At 44.2% G+C, this 20,094-nt stretch overlaps 3 protein-coding genes across 3 annotated transcripts; all 3 read left to right on the top strand.

Annotated features, from left to right (window-relative positions):
- The first annotated feature begins 456 nt into the window (after positions 1–456).
- Positions 457–1,395, top strand: LOC136636394 (olfactory receptor 5AR1). The gene has a single exon (XM_066611435.1). It carries the CDS (start codon positions 457–459, stop codon positions 1,393–1,395), a length of 939 nt encoding a protein of 312 aa, XP_066467532.1.
- A 5,529-nt stretch (positions 1,396–6,924) lies between these two features.
- Positions 6,925–7,902, top strand: LOC136644510 (olfactory receptor 2G3-like). Its single transcript, XM_066620442.1, has one exon. The coding sequence runs from the start codon at positions 6,925–6,927 to the stop codon at positions 7,900–7,902; it is 978 nt and encodes a 325-aa protein (XP_066476539.1).
- A 7,526-nt stretch (positions 7,903–15,428) lies between these two features.
- Positions 15,429–16,364, top strand: LOC136644499 (olfactory receptor 9G19-like). The gene has a single exon (XM_066620430.1). The coding sequence runs from the start codon at positions 15,429–15,431 to the stop codon at positions 16,362–16,364; it is 936 nt and encodes a 311-aa protein (XP_066476527.1).
- The last annotated feature ends 3,730 nt before the right edge of the window (positions 16,365–20,094 follow it).

Here is a 20,094-nt window from a genome sequence, read left to right as displayed (position 1 = left end):
AACCCAAAAATAACTCTGGACAGCGCACGTGGGATGAAATTTGTTCATTGTTTGGGGATTTGGTAGAAAATGAGGCAATAACGCAAGTGAAGGAAGGCCTAGATTTTATAAAGCAGCTTGCCCTCCATGTGTGCATTCACTCTCATGCCTGGAAAAATATGAATAGCTTCAATAGTTTGGATGTTTTTAATTTGACACAGAAATATTGTATCTAATGTGTGTTTTCTTTTCTTTAGGAAAAGGCACAGGATACAATAGCTGATGTTTCTTTCTGATCACAACGTCAGCAGAGGTGATTAGGTGATAAAGCTTCAGAAGGAGCAAGGGATATCCCTGCCAAACCTCTTCTCTGTCTCCCTGTTCTAAGCTGTAGAGTGTTTTCCCCTGGCTTGAGGTTTCTGTTTGGCCTTCAAAACCCAGTTCCATCATCTCTTATTGGTTTTTTTCCCCCCCATAATGTCTGAGGGCAATTATACCCAAGTGACTGAGTTCATTTTCTTGGGCTTCACAGACAACCCACACCTAGAAATTGTCCTCTTTGTGGTATTTCTGTTCATCTATGTGGCAAATGTGATGGGAAATGTGGGCATGATCCTCCTCATCATCCTAGATGAGCAACTCCACACACCCATGTATTTTTTCCTTTGCCATCTCTCCCTAGTGGACTTGGGCTACTCCACGGCCATTGCCCCACGCATGTTGGCCGACTTTTTACGCCAACGCAAGGTCATCTCCTTCTCTAGCTGTGCCACCCAGTTTGCATTTTTTGTGGGCTTTGTCGATGCTGAATGCTATGTCTTGGCTGCCATGGCATATGACCGTTACGTGGCAATTTGCCGTCCTCTTCATTATACCACAATCATGTCAAAGCAGGTCTGCCTGGTATTGGTGATTGGCTCCTATATAGCAGGTCTTATAAGCTTAGTATCTCATACCAGCCTGACCTTCAGCTTAAATTTCTGCGGCTCCAATATCATCAACCATTTCTTCTGTGAGATCCCTCCACTCCTAGCTTTGTCCTGCTCTGACACCTATGTGAGTGAGATCCTCCTCTTCAGCCTTTGCGGATTCATTGAGTTTAGCACCATCCTCATCATCCTTATCTCCTACCTCTTCATCTTTGCTGCCATCTTGAGGATCCGTTCGGCTGAGGGCAGGCACAAGGCCTTCTCTACCTGTGCGTCTCATCTCACTGGGGTGACCCTCTTCTATGGAACAGTCATGTTTATGTACCTGAGGCCAACATCCAGCTACTCATTAGATCAGGACAAATGGGCCTCTGTGTTCTACACAGTGGTGATCCCTATGCTGAATCCCCTGATCTATAGCCTGAGGAATAAAGATGTGAAAGAAGCTTTTAAAAGGGTCATCAACAAGAAAGTTTTATCTCAGTAAGATCTTCTCTTGACTATGGGAAGTTAGATGCAAAAGGTTATGGGAAGAGTACAGCATGAGCTTTATATTATAGTTTAAAATTATGATGGAATAATCTACTGATCTGTGTACAGATGAAAAATGTGTGAAGTTTAATACATTAAAGAAAGATTGAGAGTAACTGTTACTTGATAATATGCTGCACACAATCCTCTCACCCCCCCCCCTTACTCATCATGTACGCTAATCAACAGGTCCTTAAAACAGTTACATCAAAATGTATGTTCCTTTTGCAGCAGCTCTGGTCATAGCACTGAGGGCTAGTTTTAGGTTGTCCTGGATGGGGAGGAGATGGGGTGGGATTGGTGAGGCTGTCAAGCACTCTACCCTTACCCAGTTCTCGAGCTTGATCTGCCTGCATGGATCAACTCCATGGCAGATCATCTCCATTGCAGCTACTGGGGTTTACCCTATGGCAGAAGGATAAATATCTCTTTATCCCAAGGCTCCAGCAGCCATAACACAGGCTGTAGTGGAGCCCACCTTTGCATCACCATGTGGGAGTTTAGTTAAGATTGAGCTGTGAGTCAGTGTAATTGAAAACTTTCAGTGAAACATCAGCACCTCTAATCACTTGTTGAAGGTCATGGTGTAAAACTACATCTGTGGCCACTCCCATTATCAGCATGGCTCACCTAATCTCTTTTTTTTTGGGGGGGGGGGGGGTTTATCTTGGCATTACCATTTTTGTAACCTAACTTTTGCAGAGCTAATGTAGTTTATTTATGCTAGCTGATATGCAAGGTGGCAAGCAGAAGCTGAAGAATCCTATGTCAGTTCAGTGGTTTCACACTTTTTAGCACTGGAACCCATTTTTTAGAATAACAATCTGTCAGGATCCACCGGATGTGATGTCATTAACTTGGAAGTGATGTCATGGCTGGAAGTGACATCATCAAGCAGGAAAATTTTTAACACCCCCATACGACAAAATTAAATCAAATATAATTAAGTAAATAAATTAAGTTTACAATACATATATGCTTAAAAAATTATTTAAAATAAAGAACCCTTTTAACCCTCCCAAGTAGTTGCTGGTCTATTAAAAAAAAATTCCCCAAACATTCCAAAGGCTGCAATCTTATCCACACTTTCTCAGGAGTAAGCCCCACTGACCATCATTGTTAAAAGCATATACATAGTAACCTGTTTAAAGTACAGATCTGTCACATTTCCCCAAATGCAGTCATATATCATGGTAGCCTCAAATTTAATATATTAAAAATAAAATACACCTTGAAATGAATGGGGACCCACATGAAATTGGCTCGCAACCCCTCTAGTATGTCCTGAACCACAGTTTGAGAAAGCTGTTCTAGTCTAATCTGATCACAGGTGATCCAAATTTCAATGTGCTAGTCCAATTTGAGACTTAAAAAGGTGCTAATTGTTCTCAGTAGTTGCTAGCTGTGTGTGTGTGTGTGTGTGTGTGTGTGTGTGTGAAAAAATAGAGGTTTCTTTTTTCCTCTATTTTGGTGTTGTTTAAAGACCCCTCTCCACTAATTATGTATGATTCAAAGACTAGCCATACCAGTACAGCTCAGCCAGCAGTTTGCAAATTCAGACAAGAGAGGGGAGCCGGGGGGGGGGGGGGAAGGGGGAATCAAAACACATAGTTCTTTTTATTGTTTACATTGCTTGCCATAGTCAAAGAAAAACACAGCTCTATAGAACAACAAATCTTTAATTTTAATGAAGTGATCTTTGCATGCTGAGGGCATTCATTCTGCTGCCTGTCAATGTCATGGCAATTCCATACTGAAGTACTGTGATTATGCCAGGCCTGCATATGCATATGTGCAAATGCACCACTTGTGCATGCCCTCTTACGGTGGCACTCAAAATTTGTGAGGGCCATGGCTGACACAGGTTGTGCCCTGTAACATAAACAGTAGCAGTTGACAAAGAGGCTTCACATGATGTCTTCCCCTGGGAAGCAATGTTATTAAGGGCAGGTGTCTACCACTCTGTGGGGAACTTTTCCTGCATTATTTATGCACAAGTCCACCCTGGAATCTGGTAACTTGACAGCAGTTGTCTCTGTAGTTTCTCTGTTTATGGCTGAAGTTTATGGCTGAAATTCTGACAGTTGCAGTGAATGTCATTTTACTGTCTGTCATTTTACTAGTAATTTTGCTGTCACCTGAAAATACTGATTGTGCAGTTTGAAAAAATTGATATTGTTTGCTGTTCCAAAACAACAATTGACTGTGCAATTGTGACCCATGGGCACTGGATTTTCCTCACAAAGGCTGTAGTCAGATGTACTGTCTCCATATGGATGACTGGGGAAAGGGGCAACTGGGATACTGGGAAGAACACGCATGCTGCCCCCTATGTGATGAGAAATACAAGGTTGAACATCAGTGTAATCCTTTGTAGATTTCCCTGGCAGTAAGCCCCACTGAACATAATGAGACTTACTTATGAGTAAGTATGTTTAGGGGTGCACTGTAAAGAGCCTATATATGTCCATGTAATATTACCTATCACCACTGTTTTGTGAGCTATCTTTATTGAGCTTTCTTGCTCAAGAATGTGCATAGGAATGTTACAAACCCGACCTCTTGCACTGCAAGATCTTTCGGCCCCACTGTTGACGTGGTTTCTCTATACCCATGTGTATGAATGTATGTATATAATTGCCCAGTGAGGATAGTATTCCACACATCAGATGAAATTGGCTCTAATCTATGAAAGTTTGCACCACAATGAAGGTGCCACAAGACTCTTTTTTGCAGTTGCTGTAACCAACTAACATAGCTGCCTCTCTAGAAATTATCAAGAAAAATCTGATCCACGAGAGACATGAAGTCCCCAAGAGCTTCCCTGACTTTTATGTAATCTTCCCTTTCCCTCCTCCCTTTTCTTCTCTTGTAATATACCAGAGGAGTAAGAAATTCTCACTGACAGTAATGGTTCAGCTCCAGAACTGGTTGGCTTCATCTTTCAGAACCATCAGACAGTTTAGGAAATCCAGGTAAAAATAACCTCTTTTTTTTTTTTTTTAATTTGAGCAGGTCCTACTTGACTCCTTCCCAGTTTATTTCTCTAGCAAAGTGTTTCTCAAAATGTGGGTCAGTACCCACTGGGTGGGTTACAAGCTAATTTCATCTAGGAGGAGCTGCGAGTCAGGAGAACCCCCAAGCTACAAACCTGTTCTTTCAGAGGGAGTGTAACCCCATTCAGAGCAGGGCGATAGTCCAGCAGCCGCATCGTGGATGTCTGCACCAGGAGGACCTCTGTCTTGTCCGGATTTAATTTCAGCTTGTTCGCCCTCGTCCAGATCCCAACTGCCTCCAGGCAACGAACGCTCCAGGACAAAGACTTGATACTGCCATGGTATGTGACTGCATTTGAGGAAATGTTACAGACCTGTACTTTAATAGGCTCCTACAGTGGTTCTCAAACTTTTAGCACAGGGACCCACTTTTTAGAATGAGAATCTGTCAGGACCCACCTGAAGCAATGTCATGACCGGTAGTGGCATCATCAAGCAGGAAAATTTTTGAACAATTCTAGGCTGCAATCCTACCCACACGTACCCAGCAGTAAGTCCCATTTACTGTCATTATTAAAAGCATATACAGAGTAGCCTGTTAAAATTACAGATCTGTAACATTTCCCCAAATGCAGTCACATACCATGGAACCATCAAGTCTAATATATTAGAAATAAAATACCGAAATGAATGAGAACCCACCTGAAATTGGCTCATGACCAATCTAGTGGGTCCTGACCCACAGTTTGAGAAACACTGGGCTACTATGCATATGTTTTTGACAATTGTAGTCAATGTGGCTTTCTGGGTAAGTGTGGATAGGATTGCAGCCTAGGATTGTTAAAAAATTATCCGTGAGTAGTAAGTGGTCCACAAGACCCTGTGAAGTGGTCTGCAAGGTGTCAGGAAAAAAAGAATGATTGTCTTCTTTCACATCCAGCATCTCGCCCCACAGACCATTGAAGTGTCGTCTGTGATTGTGGTTAGAGGGACTGCCCTCTCTTGTGCTCCATGGGAGAGCACTAGCTTAGCAAGATGTTCCCCATGGACCACCAGAGAGGGCAGAGAACGGACCACCCACAGCCGCAGCTGGCATTTCCAGTGTCTCACCAAGTACTCTCCCATGAACTACTGAATTTAATTATATTTTTTGTGTAGAAGGGGTGGGGGTTTTCTTGAGGTCCATGATGATTCCAATTTTTGTCTCAGTGGTCTGCAGGCTCCTAAATGTTAGGAACCATTACTCTAATAATGCTCTAATTACTCTAGTGCTATTTTATATCCAACAGTGATTACAAAAAAGGTGTGCACTTGATACTCACACACCCTCCAGCTAGTTGCATATACAGAGGTAGGGCATGGTCTCATAAAAAGAAAATTCTCAGTGGCAAAAAAAACTGCTTCTGTTTTCAAAATCAAGTTCCAGAATATTCTTATGGCCCATTCCTATCCAGGGCTGGCCAAGAATGTGCAGTGACACTGATGTAGGGTGTGCTGCATGCTTTGGGCCAGCCAGGGACCAGGTAGCCTAGCAGAGGTAAGAAAATAATATTTTTATTGACCCCTCTGTAGGCTACCTCGTCCCCATTGGGTTTTCTCAAACCTTCCCATGCTCTTTTGCTGGCATACGTCTGTGGGGAAGGGTCTGGGCTGGGGAGATAAGATCCAGCATGCATGACTATCACCAAGATCCACCCCCCATCCTGCCTCTGAATTGCCCTGGTTGAGCCCAATCCCCACCCCAATCTGCCCCCCCCCCATCAATTTACCAGCAACTTACTAACTTACAAAGTTCCGTGGGCCTCCCAGCCTCAGCACTGGTGGCAGCTCTGTAGAGCACCTACCACACCCATGGAATATGTGATAACAGATCACAAGATCCACCATTACATCCTGTGAATGGAATTGGGCCATTAGAAAGCAATCCTATCCAGTTACCTGGGAGTAAGTCCCACTGAATTTAATGGCACTTAACTTCAAACATGCATAGGATTGTGAAGTTAGTCTCCTCACAGATCTAAAACACATACAGTACTTTATTTTAATCTGTTTATAAAGATCAGAGCTGCCATGAAGTTCTGATTCTTACCCAGTGTGTAATAATGTGGACGTTACCCACATTATGTGGACATATGTTCAGTAATCATATTCATCAGACGATATGTATTGAGAATGCAAAGCACAGTCCCAGGAGAAGGAAACAGAGCTTGAACCTGGATCCATCCATTTTTCTCTTTTCCCACCACAGAAGCTTTCCTCTCTGGTGTCAACCATTATCTCTGACAACTACGCAGCTTCCATTTTTCACAGGGAAAAGTAAAATGTTCTACCTCAGGAGAAGAAGTGTAGAGTGAGAGAAACTGTATACTGTTTTGTGCTGTTAATGTCAATGAGGACGCAGGACCAGGAGTAATGTGGGTCAGAAGGTGCTTATTCTGCAGATTCGTTAGACTGATATTTTCCTTATCCTCACAGATTCAATAATAGGAATGAAAATGGTCAACGGCAGTGAAGCATTTGTGACAGAGTTTGTATTCCTCGGGTTTTCCCGCCAACCGAGGGTCCAAGTGACCCTCTTTGTGGTATTTCTGGTTTGTTATCTGCTGACAGTGTCTGGGAACCTTATCATCATCTCCGTTGTCAAAGTAGACCCTCAGCTTCAAACGCCCATGTATTTTTTCCTTATTAATTTGTCCTTCTTAGACATTTCTTACGTTTCCACTAATGTCCCCCAGATGTTGGTGAATCTTGTAACCAGAAGCAAAACAATCACATTTCTGGGCTGTGCAATACAGATGTATTTTTCCCTGGCTTTTGGCATGACGGAGTGCTTTCTGCTTGGAGTCATGGCCTATGACCGTTATGTGGCCATCTGTCAGCCTTTGCATTACAGGGCTGTCATCAATTGGAAGATCTGCATTCAGCTGGCTGCCTTTTGCTGGGGCAGCAGTTTCATGAGTTCCTTGATCATTAACATGTTCATCATACAGTTGCCTTTCTGTGGTCCGAACGTCTTGAACCATTACTTCTGTGAAGTCCCGGCTGTGTTGTCCTTGGCTTGCACAGACACAACTCTTGCTGAAATTGTCGTGTTTGTTTTCAGCATCATCATTGTCTTCATCCCTTTCCTGTTCATTGTCGTCTCCTACACCTACATCTTCTTCGCTGTACTGAAGATCCGAACTGCCCAAGGAAGGGCCAAAGCGTTCTCCACCTGTGCATCCCACCTCACTGTAGTAGCCATATTTTATGGGACAGCCATTTTCATGTACATGCGGCCGAGGTCTAAATCCTCACGAGACAGGGACAAAGTGATTGCAATGTTTTATACCATTATAATGCCCATGTTGAACCCCCTGATATATAGTCTGAGGAACAAGGATGTGAAGAATGCCTTGGGTAGATCCCTCATCTTGCTCAAAAGTTCAGCTATCAGTAAGAGTCCATTTGGCCTTGTACCCACTTAGCTGGGAATACTCTCCTTCTTTTTGCAATATTGAAATCTTTGTTTGTGTGCACATTCATATATCCTGTCTTACTGCAACCTCTGGTCAAACAGGGCTTGCAAATTGTCTGAAGCTCTGTATAAACTTGCAAAAGTCAATCAGTTAGAGACCACAGAGTGAGAGAATAATTAATTACCTGTGTTGCAAGGCCGAAGGGCCACTTCAAATAAGCAACTCAGTACACAGGGTGAAGGTTCACAGGCTTTATTGAATTGTATACAATTGGTCCACGGGACTCTGGTCGCAAAGCATGGACCAGGATTGACCATTGTGTTTTGTCTTTTATACTTTACAATTCTTTGTGTGAAAATCTAAACTTTTCATTCGCTGAAGGTTTGACATCATAAATGGGGCACAATTTTTAATAGGACAGAGATAAAATACATTTACATACAAGATGGAGGATAGGTGGGCAACAAGTAAGCACAACTATCGATTGGCTTTCATTTACATACAAGTGGAGTTTCATCTTCAAACTTTGCCAAAATTACACAACTTCCAACAATTCTTAAAACCAGTAGGGTTCACTGTCACTCCATTTTGTTTAGAACTGACCTTTACTCACATTTATTAATTTAATTGTGAACTTCTTTAAGAAAATAAGTTTTAATACTATCTTTATTAAGAGAACATACAAACACTTAAATATGAGTGTGTAGGCTCTAATTTGGTAGAACTCTTAACCTATGTATTGATTGTTATTTTTTAAACTCTTTTGATAAATGGTTTTGCTGAACTACCTATCTGCATCCTTTCTCCTGGGTTTAGCATGTGTTCTAAGGGTCCTTTACTAACCTGTGTGAACCAACCTTTTAAACTTCTTTTAACAGTCCTCTATATATTTTGTGCTTAGAGGTTTTGTGACTTTCCTACATTTTGTACTCTGCACATTCTCTTGGCAACTTCTTGCTGTTATCTTTTCATGAACCTACTACTTTCATAAGTAGGTTTTCATAAGACTTTCATAAGACTTTCATAAGGTTTTGTGACTTTCCTACATTTTGTACTCTGCACATTCTCTTGGCAACTTCTTGCTCTGTTATCTTTTCATGAACCTACTACTTATGCATTAACTTTCTTTCTCCTTTCCTGTTCCTTTAACACTAACCGTTTTGAGACATTTCTAACTTTTTTTTTTACACTTGTTCATCTAACTTCTTTCTTTTGTTCTCATAATCCTGTATGTGACCTGTTACCTTTGGACTCCTTTAAGGGATGTATAGTGGTGTATTTTAATATTAAACTTTTATTGTAGAAAGGGTTCCTTTTAAGAAATACCTTTAACCCAATTTTAGCTCCTTCTGTCAGACAGAGGCTTTTCTTGGATATTTTGTCTTATTTTTCTAACTGGCTTCTGCAGGTGCTTGCATCTTAAAAATATTCTATTTTTAACCTGCCTACAGATAACTCTGTCCTTGTAATGTTGCAAAGCAGCATCTCTTGGTACTACTTTCTGCTGCTTAAGACAAAATTGTTATCTTTTGAAACTTTGAAGAATAACAAGTGTCTTCTCACAGTTGGCATGGAAGCTTGTACGTCTGCCAGAATTGTCTGTTCTTTGTTGTCTGACTCTCTTATAATGTATCACTTTTGTGAGACTGACAACGGTTCTCAATACTATCTCTGTGAGACCAAAATAACTTGTCTTGCTTGATTTTTACCTGGAAAGGCCCTCTTGGATTAAGCAATTAAAATTTACTTATATTTTGTGTGGCAGTGTGGCTCTAAACTATTAAGCATTTGTTTCTAAAAATCAAGCAGCTTTTTCTCTTTTCTCATGCATTTACTTTTAACATTAAACTAATTTTAATACTCTGTTTATACTCTACTGGGTCATCTAGGTTTAAGGTTAAAGGTCACTTTGTGTCACCTGAGCACCCAGTGATGGACTTCCCAGCCCCATGCCCGGGGCAAAGGTCTGAGATGGTGCCCCCCTGCAAGATGCAACTGCCCCCCCCATGTGCAAATCCACCCCTTTCCACTCACCAAAATGTTGCAGCATCTCACACAGCTCCAGGACGCATCAGAGTAGCCTCCTGAGGCTTTCCCCAATGTCTTAAACAGTGCTTCTGGTAAACAGGAAGCTGTTTCCTTCAGTATCAAGCGCCTCAGAGAGGTTTCCATGTGGTCCTAGAGGGATGCAGGACTCTGCGCCAGGGGCATTTGCCCCGCTACTGTGAGCATCCCCCAAATAAGCACACCAGACAGAGGCATGAGTTGAAAGGCCACTTTATTAATAATTAACAATAATACCTGCCACATGGAGGAAAATAATCTAACTCCAACTCCCAGTGTGTGGGCAACTAAACTGGGGGAAACGATGACAACTGTCAGCCTCCCCCAGGTCATCAACGGGTGTCACATTCTGACTCCAAGCTAAACTCAATCATAGACTGAGTAAGCTTATCACTGCTAGCCTTGAAAGGTCAAGGTAGCTGGACAGCACAGATTCCCCCAGGTCAAACCTTGCAGTGGTCTACCCAGGGGGTTTGCCAGCCAGCCTCTCCAACCCAGACAAGTATTGTCTGAGTGGTCCTGGCTCATCCCATGACCTTGCTGGCCTCCGAATGCATGCCCATCACTGAAGCCCTGGCTACCTGCCCTGCACACCACCTACCTAAATGGCCATAAAAGGCAACGAGGGGCAAGGACAAACTAACTCACGACCACCAATGCCAGTCTGGTGGCAAAAAAAAAAAAAATACTGCCAGCCAAGGAGGCAATCAGGCTGACAGCAAAAAATTCCTACCTGTCTCTCATAAAGGGCAAACAGCTAAGCTCAAACTGTACCAAGAATGATTGGGAGGGGTCTGGTGAGCACGATGACCCTGAAGGAGGTCAGGAGAAACCAGGGCCACCCAGCAAGCCATGCCCCTGGAGTAGACTGCCAAGCAAGGTAAGAGTCTCTGGACTGGCACACGGCGGGGGCGGGGGGGGGGAATGCAGCAACATACTTTGACACATCACCGTAAATATATGGAACAATGGGAAATAATGGCTCTGTTTTTAAGTCTCTGAGAAGCTGTCATCTGTCCACATCAAAATATTGCAAAAGTATGAAATGTACGTTCATATGCCTCATGGAACAGGGTTATCAATAGGACAATTGGTTTCTCCCACCAGACATGTAAAGTGGTGACTAATGGCCCAATCCTAACAGGCCTTATGCTGCTGGAAATTGTGTTCTGGCAGCATAAGGTCCGTTATGACTGTTGCAAAGTGTGATATGCCATACAGACCAGTTTGGCTGCCATTAGCAAGTGGTGAATGGTCAGGTCTGCATACCAGTGGGCAGAGGAGCCCCAGTACTGATAAGTCAGCTCAGGAAGCAGAAGGGAAGCAGAAGATGGATGGAATGGGGCAGAGAGGGGGAGGAACAGGGCTGAGATAGGAGCAGGTAGGAGGGCAGGTCAAGGCCAGGAAGGGGCTGGTATCAACAGAAGTGGTACTGCTGATATCCTATCTTCCTTCTGGGCACTGATCTGCCTTCCTGGGTCCACTCAGGCTTGTGCCAGCTATAAGAACTGGCTCAGGTCCAAGTAGACTCAGGGCACAATCCTAACCCACTTTCCAGCACCAATATAAGGGCAATGCAGCTCCAATGTAAGGAAACAAACATTCCGTTACTTTGAGGAGGCCTCTGTGACTGCCACCCAACTGCAGGGTGCAGCACACGTCCCACTGGCACAGCTATGCCAGTGCTGGAATGTTAATTAGGATTTGGACCTCAGTGAGGCAGCAAGAGCTTACCCCAGGGCAAAGGAGAAAATGTGCCCTTACCCTGAGGAGGCCTCAGAGCCCAAAACTCCCCTACTGAATGCAGAGTGTGCCCCATTGGCATGGCTGCATTGCTTCCCAGGAAATTGGGTAGGATTGGGCTATCCATCCACAGATTAAGATTTCCCACAATAACACAGTGTGATTGCATCGTAAATATTCTGCTAATTTCTTCTAAATTTCCTTATAAACCACAAGGATCTCACACTCTTGTTACTGGGTGTTGCTTTTAAGATGTGTAATGTGCACATGGGGGGAATCTATACAGAGACCAACTGCAGTGACCAATGGAACAACTCACTAGAATGATACAAAGAAGAAGGGACATGTGGTTAACAGTGCACCAAGAGGCAACTTTTATTGTGGGGATGATAATACAGTAATGGGGAAGGGGGAATCAGTAATAAATTGCAATGCAATATATTCAGCAATCAGCAACAACTGCTAACCCTAAACAGAAGCACAAGTTATAAACACATCTGTAAGCTACAGAACATGGTAGCATGAGAAGAATATAGCCAAATACCAATGATTTAATTGCACTGGAGCTTTGAAGTGCAGCCCCATTGGCAACACTACTGGGATCAAGCTCTTCTGAGACAATAGAACCTCCTGAATAAATAATCCACCTACTTTATCCAAACAGCATTCCTGGAAGTGAAGAAAGCAAAGTCCTTCTTCCCATGCTCGGTGAGATCAGCTTCTTCTGAGAATTAAGGTGCAGAATGAGATCTTTTTCTCCTGTTCAATTTCCAAGATTGCTAGAACCACACAGATAAAGCATTGTACCAGAATTACTAGCAATCTAGTGGAATAAGGAAAAGGAGACACAGACCCTTGAACTTCACTCCAGAGCTCAGTGTGTCTTAACAGAGACATCTTTCCTAATTCTGCTGGGCTCTGTACGCCACAAGGAAAAGATTTCATATTCTTTTCACTTGAAGAACAATGGCAGTGTCTGAAGCAAACAGAGAAAACAGAGCACATTGAAAAAAAAAAATGTTTCCAGCTTCCATGCAACCTCATCCAGCTTTTGTTTTCCCTTGTTCTGAAAACTAGCTGGAATGAACAGAAACCATATTCCTTTGGGTTGCCCAAAGTAGGTAAGTAACAGTCCAATCCTACGGTTATCTGCTCAGAAGTCAGTTCCATTATTGTCAATGGGGCTTACTCCCAGAAAAGTGTGAATAGGATTGGGCTGTAAATCAGGGTGGGAAAGATGCTGCAAGAGATTTATTGTTTTAGTGTTTCATTTGTGATTCATTGTTGCAAGGGATTCATTGCTAGCATGATTAAGATTGATTTTAAAAGTCACAGCAACAACCAAAAGACCCCTAGATGCCTATATTGTTGTTGGCATCCTTCAGTCTCGGAAGACTATGGTGTTACGCTCTGAATGGTGGTTTTGGAACAGAGTGTCCTCTCCAGTGCGTGAAGCCTGGGTAAAGTAGGTATGGAGGATAGGCTGTTACCCATGCAGCAATTCCCCCCTCTCCACGTCGCTGAAATGGTCCAATGGAAAGGCAGAGGCCAATACAGTTGGTTCCAGCAGCATCACAGGAGTTGCCAGAACGTGACTGTGTTCAGCCATGAACTGCCTCAGGGACTCCGGCTCTGGATTTTGCCTCGAGGTTGACTCCTGAAGCCTTTTCCATAACTGGATGTAGCCACAAGGCAGTGGAGTTTGGGATCAGAGTTTTCCTTCTCTCAGATGAGCTGCCTTCCCAGGGTGACGAGTCCCATCTACCCGGTGGCTGTTTAGTCGCCTCTTACAACAAGTACAGTCAAACTGAGGGCCTATTCTTATCCCCAGCACCCAGACATTTGAATTAAAAAATGAATATCCAAGAGGATAAATTGAAACCACAGACAGAACATACACTTTTTTAAATAAATAAGGTATGACATTTCTTTTCAATTCAATATAGTCTAGTTCACACATGTATATTGACAGTATCTCGTGCTGACTCACATATGTGAATGAGACATCACAGAACACTTTCATACAAGCCCAGTTCAGCAAGGAAGATCTGCAAGTGGAAGCAGGTTTCAATTCACACAGCTGATGGAGATACAACTGTTTGCATTGCTCTCAGGCTCCATTGAATTGAATGAATGGGTCCTTTGATGAAGGAAGGGAATGTGTGTCCCTGCCTGGGGCCAGTCAAGGTAGATTCTCACCCACACCCTCTGCAGGGTGCAAAACAATACAAGGCAGCTCTGGAGAGAAGACCATTAAGGGTCATCAATGCCCAAAAGAATGACTGGATGAAAAGAATGATTCCTCGATGAGGTCATCCCACAATAGCCTCTGTGTTGGCCTATGGGGCTCTGAAACTAGGTCTCAGTGTACTTGGTGCCACATTCCTTTGCCTGCTGTCTGCCCCCATGTTGTTGCTGCTTGTGGAGTGCTTAAGTACCAGCTGATGCTGCATCAAACACTCCCATTCTTTCTGCTACCCAAGAATCTCTGTGCCAGTTGGCACCCACGATACACAGCAGAGGAATCTTTTCTCCAGATTTTTTTCCCTTCTTCCTTCCCCGGAGTGCTACTGCAAGTCACAGTTCAGACACCCACTGAGTCACCTTTCCAAGAAAGTAATCTTGGTTCCCTGATCTCATTTCCCTCCCTGACCTAGCTACTGACTAGCCCTTCAGGGTTTGCCTATGTAACTCTTTTCTGCCTTTCTTCCCACATTTTGCTGTGTCTTGGCAATTAGCCCTGCGATCCCTGCAACGACACAAGCCTCATCTCAGCAGGTATGGATACAAACCCTACTATCTTCTGTGTCTCATGTGTAGTCAGTTATTCCTTCAATAAAAACAATATACTGTTGTGCTCCTGTTGATGCCAGCTTCCTCATTTCATGCTAGTCTAGTTGTGCCATGATGAGTCACTTCACTTGCAGCCCAATCCTTTCTAAATTTTTGCATGGTGCTGCAGCAATGCTGGTGTGGGTCACGCTGCTTCCTGCAGGGGAATTTCAGATGCTGGAGATCTCCTTGGCGTAAGGGAACATTTGTCCTCTAGCCCCAGGGTAAGCCCCAGCAACCACAAAGGTCAATTCAGACCAATTCAGTCCGAGTTGATCCGTGCAGGCGGATCAAGTCCAGGAAGGGCATAGGATACGGTGCGTGCTGACATTGCTGCCTTAAATTATCTTACTAATGATTTTTAATTATACGATATTATTATTAAAAAAGACTGATGGTATGAGCCATTAAACGTCATAAATTCAAATTTTCCAAAAGGTTTTCACCATTTTGGTCACTACTATATTGTAATAAAAAGACCTTAATGATAACTTAGCTGTATTTCAGGTTACAAAGCTGGAAGCCCAGAAGACCTTTGAAGTGTAACTGAAAGTGCAATCACATCAAGATCTTAACGAGAATCCCATAAGTATGAGATCAATGTAGTTCCAATGCATTTTTTTTTTTGCATTATTTATTTTCCTTGTAAGCTGTGGGCCAGAGAACAAGAGTACTATACAATATGACCAAATTATTGGTGAAATGTAATGCTATAGAAGTGGTTGTTTCTGGTGAGTAAGGTAGGATTACACTCTAATATTACTGAACCCAATGGGCTTACATCTGAGTAAAAACACATACACACACAATTTTCAAACACCTCCAGCTGTGAGACATCACAAATAATGTGTGTTAAATGTTTTCAGCTATTCCATGAAAGCACCACTACAAGATTCATGGAAGGAGGAAATCACACCAGAGTAACAGAGTTCATCCTTCTGGGATTCACAACCAACCCCAAACTGCAGCTGATCCTGTTTGTGGTGTTTCTCATCTTCTATATTGCTAGCCTATCTGGGAATATTGCACTCATTGTTTTAATCTGCAGCTGCTCTCATCTACACACCCCCATGTATTTCTTCATTGGGAACCTGGCCTTCCTGGACCTCTGGTATTCCTCTGTCTATACCCCTAGGATCTTGCTGAACTGTATCTCTCAGGACAAGAGCATTTCCTTTGGAGGTTGTGCCTCCCAGTTCTTCTTCTCTGCTGGTCTCGCGTACAGCGAATGCTATCTTCTAGCAGCAATGGCTTATGATCGTTACGTGGCCATTGCTATGCCACTGTTGTACACCACTACCATGTCCAGAAAGCTGTGCACAGGGCTGGTGATTCTCTCATATATAGGTGGTTTCATCAATGCCACTGTTCTCACTCATGAAACCTTCACGTTGCACTTCTGTCATGGCAATGTCATTGATGATTTCTTCTGCGATGTTCCTCCTCTGGTGAAGCTTTCCTGTGATGTGCCTGAGAATTATCAGCTCATGCTGTTCCTTCTCCTGACTTTTAACATCATTGCGCCTTCGGCTTTCATCCTTGCATCTTATGCCTTCATCCTGGTAGCCATCCTGAGGATCCGCTCGACTGAAGGCAGGCGCAAAGCTTTCTCCACATGTGCTTCCCACCTGACAGCAGTGACCCTGTACTATGGCTCCATTCTCTTCATATACTCACGTCCCAGCTCTAGTTATGCCTTGGACAGAGACAAATGGGCCTCCACGTTCTACACGGTGGTTTTTCCCCTGCTGAATCCTCTGATTTACAGCTTAAGGAACAAAGATGTAAAAGCAGCTGTTAAGAAGTTAACTGCTGGAAGGATACATTTCTAAAGGACAAAGACTACAAAGATGACTTGAGGAATGAATTGATCATAATGATAGCTAGTTGTATGACAATTAATTTATTTATTTATTTGTCGACCATTGTCCCAATCTCTAAAAAATGAAATATCCTGCATGATGAACTGTACTGAGAACTGGAATTACAAAACATTCTAACTGTGTATGAAACAAAGCCAGAGTTTTCTTTTGTCAGTCTCAGACTGATACATCTGATGGTTCAACAATACATGGAATCCTTAAATTAGAGATTGATGGCTCAATCCTATTCTCAGCCAGTCTGTGAGATGCATTGCCACTGAAGTTGCCTCCACTGCATCCTGTGAGCCAACTTGGGACCAGAAGCACAGAGAAAAGTCACATTTTTTTTTTACTTATCTCCCCCATCACTCCCTGATCCCCAATCAGCCTACTCGGATCTACACCAACTATTTTGCTGACATAAACATATAGGCGGTCCTGGGGGTTTTTTTCTGCCCGGGGCTGCTTCCCACTTTGCTGCCCCATCATCACATCACCACAATCACTTCTGGAATCATGCCAGGAGTTGAAGCCTCTCCTAGCATGACTTGGCACTGCTGTGGGCTGCCTCTTTCCTCTCCTCCAAGGTGAGGAAAGATGCAGCCTAGAGTGGCATGGAATCATGGTGGAAGTGGTTGCAACCCACAGTGCAATACCGCTCTGGGTTGCATCTTTCCTCTCCTCAGAGGAGAAAAAAGACATGGCCCAGAGTGGCACGGAATCACACCTGGAGTGGTTGCCACTCCCAGCACAATGCCACTCTGGGGCATGTCCTTCATCTTTTCTGAGAAGGTGAAAGATGCATCTCTGAGCGGCATGGAATTGTGCCTGGCTGCGAGTTGCAGCCACCCAGGGCACGATTCTGCATCACTCTGGGCTGCCTCCTTCCTTTCTTCTTCTATAGGAGGAGACAAAAGAAATGACCCAGAGAGGCACAGAATCACACCGGTCATGGCTGCAACTCCTGGCGCAATGCCACTCTAGGTTGTGCCTTTCCTCTCCTCCTATAAAGAAGGAGAGAAACAGTGGGGGGCAGACCCAGAGTGGCATGGAATAGTGCCCGGAGTGGTTGCAACTCTGGAGTGGTGGCTTCTTTCTCTTAAAAAAAAAAAAAAAAAAAAGATTAAAAGTGGGGGGGGGGAAGGCTGGTGGCTCCACCCCTGCAGGTGTGCGCCCAAGTAATCTGCCCCTTTGCCCCCTAGGTACACCACAGCATAAATATTGGGTACAAGGTATTGTGTCAGGACTGGGACAGGTGCTCTGGATCTCACAGTCACTGATGCTGCTGCTGAGCTGTGCCCCGACCTGCCCCAGGCCCACTGCAGCCTGGCCTGATGCCCACCCTGATCCACCCCAGAACCCCCTCTGCCACTGTCTTACCTGCTCCAGCAACTGGTTCCCTGCCCACTGCTGCCAGTGACTTTGACTTTCTGGCTTCTGTGCCATTGGCAGCTAGCCAACCAAAATTGGAGCATCTTGGGTGATAGTGACCTGCACAATACAATGGCAGATTGCAAGATCACTGTTGCACCACGAGGATAGGATTGGACCATGAAATGCAATTCGACTGAGTTGAGTTGCAATTGTTTTCCAGGTTAGAGTGCAATCCTAAACATGCGTACTAAAAATAAATTCCATTGTATTCAGTGAGGCATACTCTCAGGTAAGCATGTATAGGATTGAAGCTAATCCTCTCCTCTCTTTTTACTGGTGGAATGTGCAATCTGTCATCAGAAGTGAGAGGATGCCAGCTGAAGTAACATTCCACCAGCAAATGCAATGAGGTTTCCAACACAACGGGTGGCTGTTGTGCACAGAGGCTGGTGGAGAGGCCTCTGCCCACCAGTGTCAATGAGCTAGTGGTGGAGGTGGGGCAGTGGGCAGAATGGGGTGGGGGGGAGGAACAGGGGAGTTTCTGGCTGGAGATGGGGCTGGAATGGAAGGGCTGGCAGGTTATCAGTGGCAGGTTATCAGTAGCAGCAGCTCCACCAATATAATTTCCCCCTTCCTGTTCTTGATCCTTCTCAAATCCACTTAGACTCGACCAGCAAAATATCTTGTGCAGATCCAAGAAGACCCATTGGGGTAGTGGAGGCTTGCCTCAGAGTAAGGATATAAATGTTCCCTCGCTTTGAGAAGGCCTCCATAACTGCACCTCCCCCCCCCCCACACACACACACACAGGATGCAGCATGAACTCTATTGGAGTAACTGCATTGGCGAGAGGGGGAGTTAGGTTGGATTGGGCTGTAAGACTGCCAGCTATGCATACCTTCTGGGAATAAAGCCTATTGAATACAGTGGGTAGACAGGCACACAACTGTGCTGTCAGCAATTTCTTTGGTGAAGCAAGTACTTCTATCTGCTGCAGATGGCAGTAATGAGCACCACTTTTCAGCATCATGTTTTTCCTATTCATATATACTTCAAAGGAAGGATAAAATTGAAATTTCTGATGTTTTTAAGGAAGCCACAAGACAGGCATCCTTGACAAACCTATGACTATCCATACCATACCATATTGGCAACCTTCAGTCTCGAAAGACTATGGTATCGCGCTCTGAAAGGTGGTTCTGGCACAGCGTCTAGTGTGGCTGAAAAGGCCAATCCGGGAGTGACAATCCCTTCCACACCGGGAGCAAGTGCAGTCTGTCCCTGGTCTGTCTCCCTGGCTATGGGCCTTCCTTCTTTGCCTCTTAGCCTCAGACTGTTGGCAAAGTGTCTCTTCAAACTGGGAAAGGCCATGCTGCACAGCCTGCCTCCAAGCGGGCCGCTCAGAGGCCAGGGTTTCCCACTTGTTGAGGTCCATCCCTAAGGCCTTCAGATCCCTCTTGCAGATGTCCTTGTATCGCAGCTGTGGTCTACCTGTAGGGCGCTTTCCTTGCACGAGTTCTCCATAGAGGAGATCCTTTGGGATCCGGCCATCATCCATTCTCACGACATGACCAAGCCAACGCAGGCGTCTCTGTTTCAGCAGTGAATACATGCTAGGGATTCCAGCACGTTCCAGGACTGTGTTGTTTGGAACTTTGTCCTGCCAGGTGATGCCGAGGATGCGTCGGAGGCAGCGCATGTGGAAAGCGCTCAGTTTCCTCTCCTGTTGTGAGTGAAGAGTCCATGACTCGCTGCAGTACAGAAGTGTACTCAGGACGCAAGCTCTGTATGACTATCAAGCGCTAAATATAACAGCAAATGCATATTTGCTGTATATAGACATTATGTGAAATGCATGGCTGAGGGTCTGGTGGTTACCAGGCACCTAATCTGATGGCCAATCCATGTTCTGGAAGTGTGGCTAGAACTTGAGACAGACTAATAAATGATATCAAATGCTTATGCTGCTTTTATGTTCACCTATATTTATTTTCCACATTTTTATACCACCCTTCCTAAATTGCTCAGGGCAGTGTATACAGCTGATCCCCTCCTTTTGTCCTCACAAAACAACCCTATGGGGTAGGTGAGGCTGAGAGAAAGTGACTAGTCCAAGGTCAACCAGGAAGCTTCATGACTGAGGGTGGGATTGAAGTCCACCTCCCAAACCACTGTGCCACCCTGGCTCTCTTATGTCTACATGCTAGACATAAACCAAACGATGCATGAAATGAATGTATTTTACCCACCCACTTACTCATTTTGAACTCTTCTGGTGCACCACTGAATGGGAGCACCATTTGGACAGGGTGCCAAAAAGATACAC

This window comes from Tiliqua scincoides, chromosome 1, assembly GCF_035046505.1.
Source record: "Tiliqua scincoides isolate rTilSci1 chromosome 1, rTilSci1.hap2, whole genome shotgun sequence".
Taxonomy (NCBI): Eukaryota; Metazoa; Chordata; class Lepidosauria; order Squamata; family Scincidae; genus Tiliqua; species Tiliqua scincoides.
The sequence above is the reverse complement of the archived record's forward strand: the minus strand, read 5'-3'. Positions and strand labels throughout refer to the sequence as shown.

What these genes read in the sequence shown, in the direction of transcription:
- LOC136636394 (XM_066611435.1), top strand. Translation starts at nt 457, where the DNA reads ATGTCTGAGGGCAATTATACCCAAGTGACTGAGTTCATTTTCTTGGGC.
- LOC136644499 (XM_066620430.1), top strand. Translation starts at nt 15,429, where the DNA reads ATGGAAGGAGGAAATCACACCAGAGTAACAGAGTTCATCCTTCTGGGA.
- LOC136644510 (XM_066620442.1), top strand. Translation starts at nt 6,925, where the DNA reads ATGAAAATGGTCAACGGCAGTGAAGCATTTGTGACAGAGTTTGTATTC.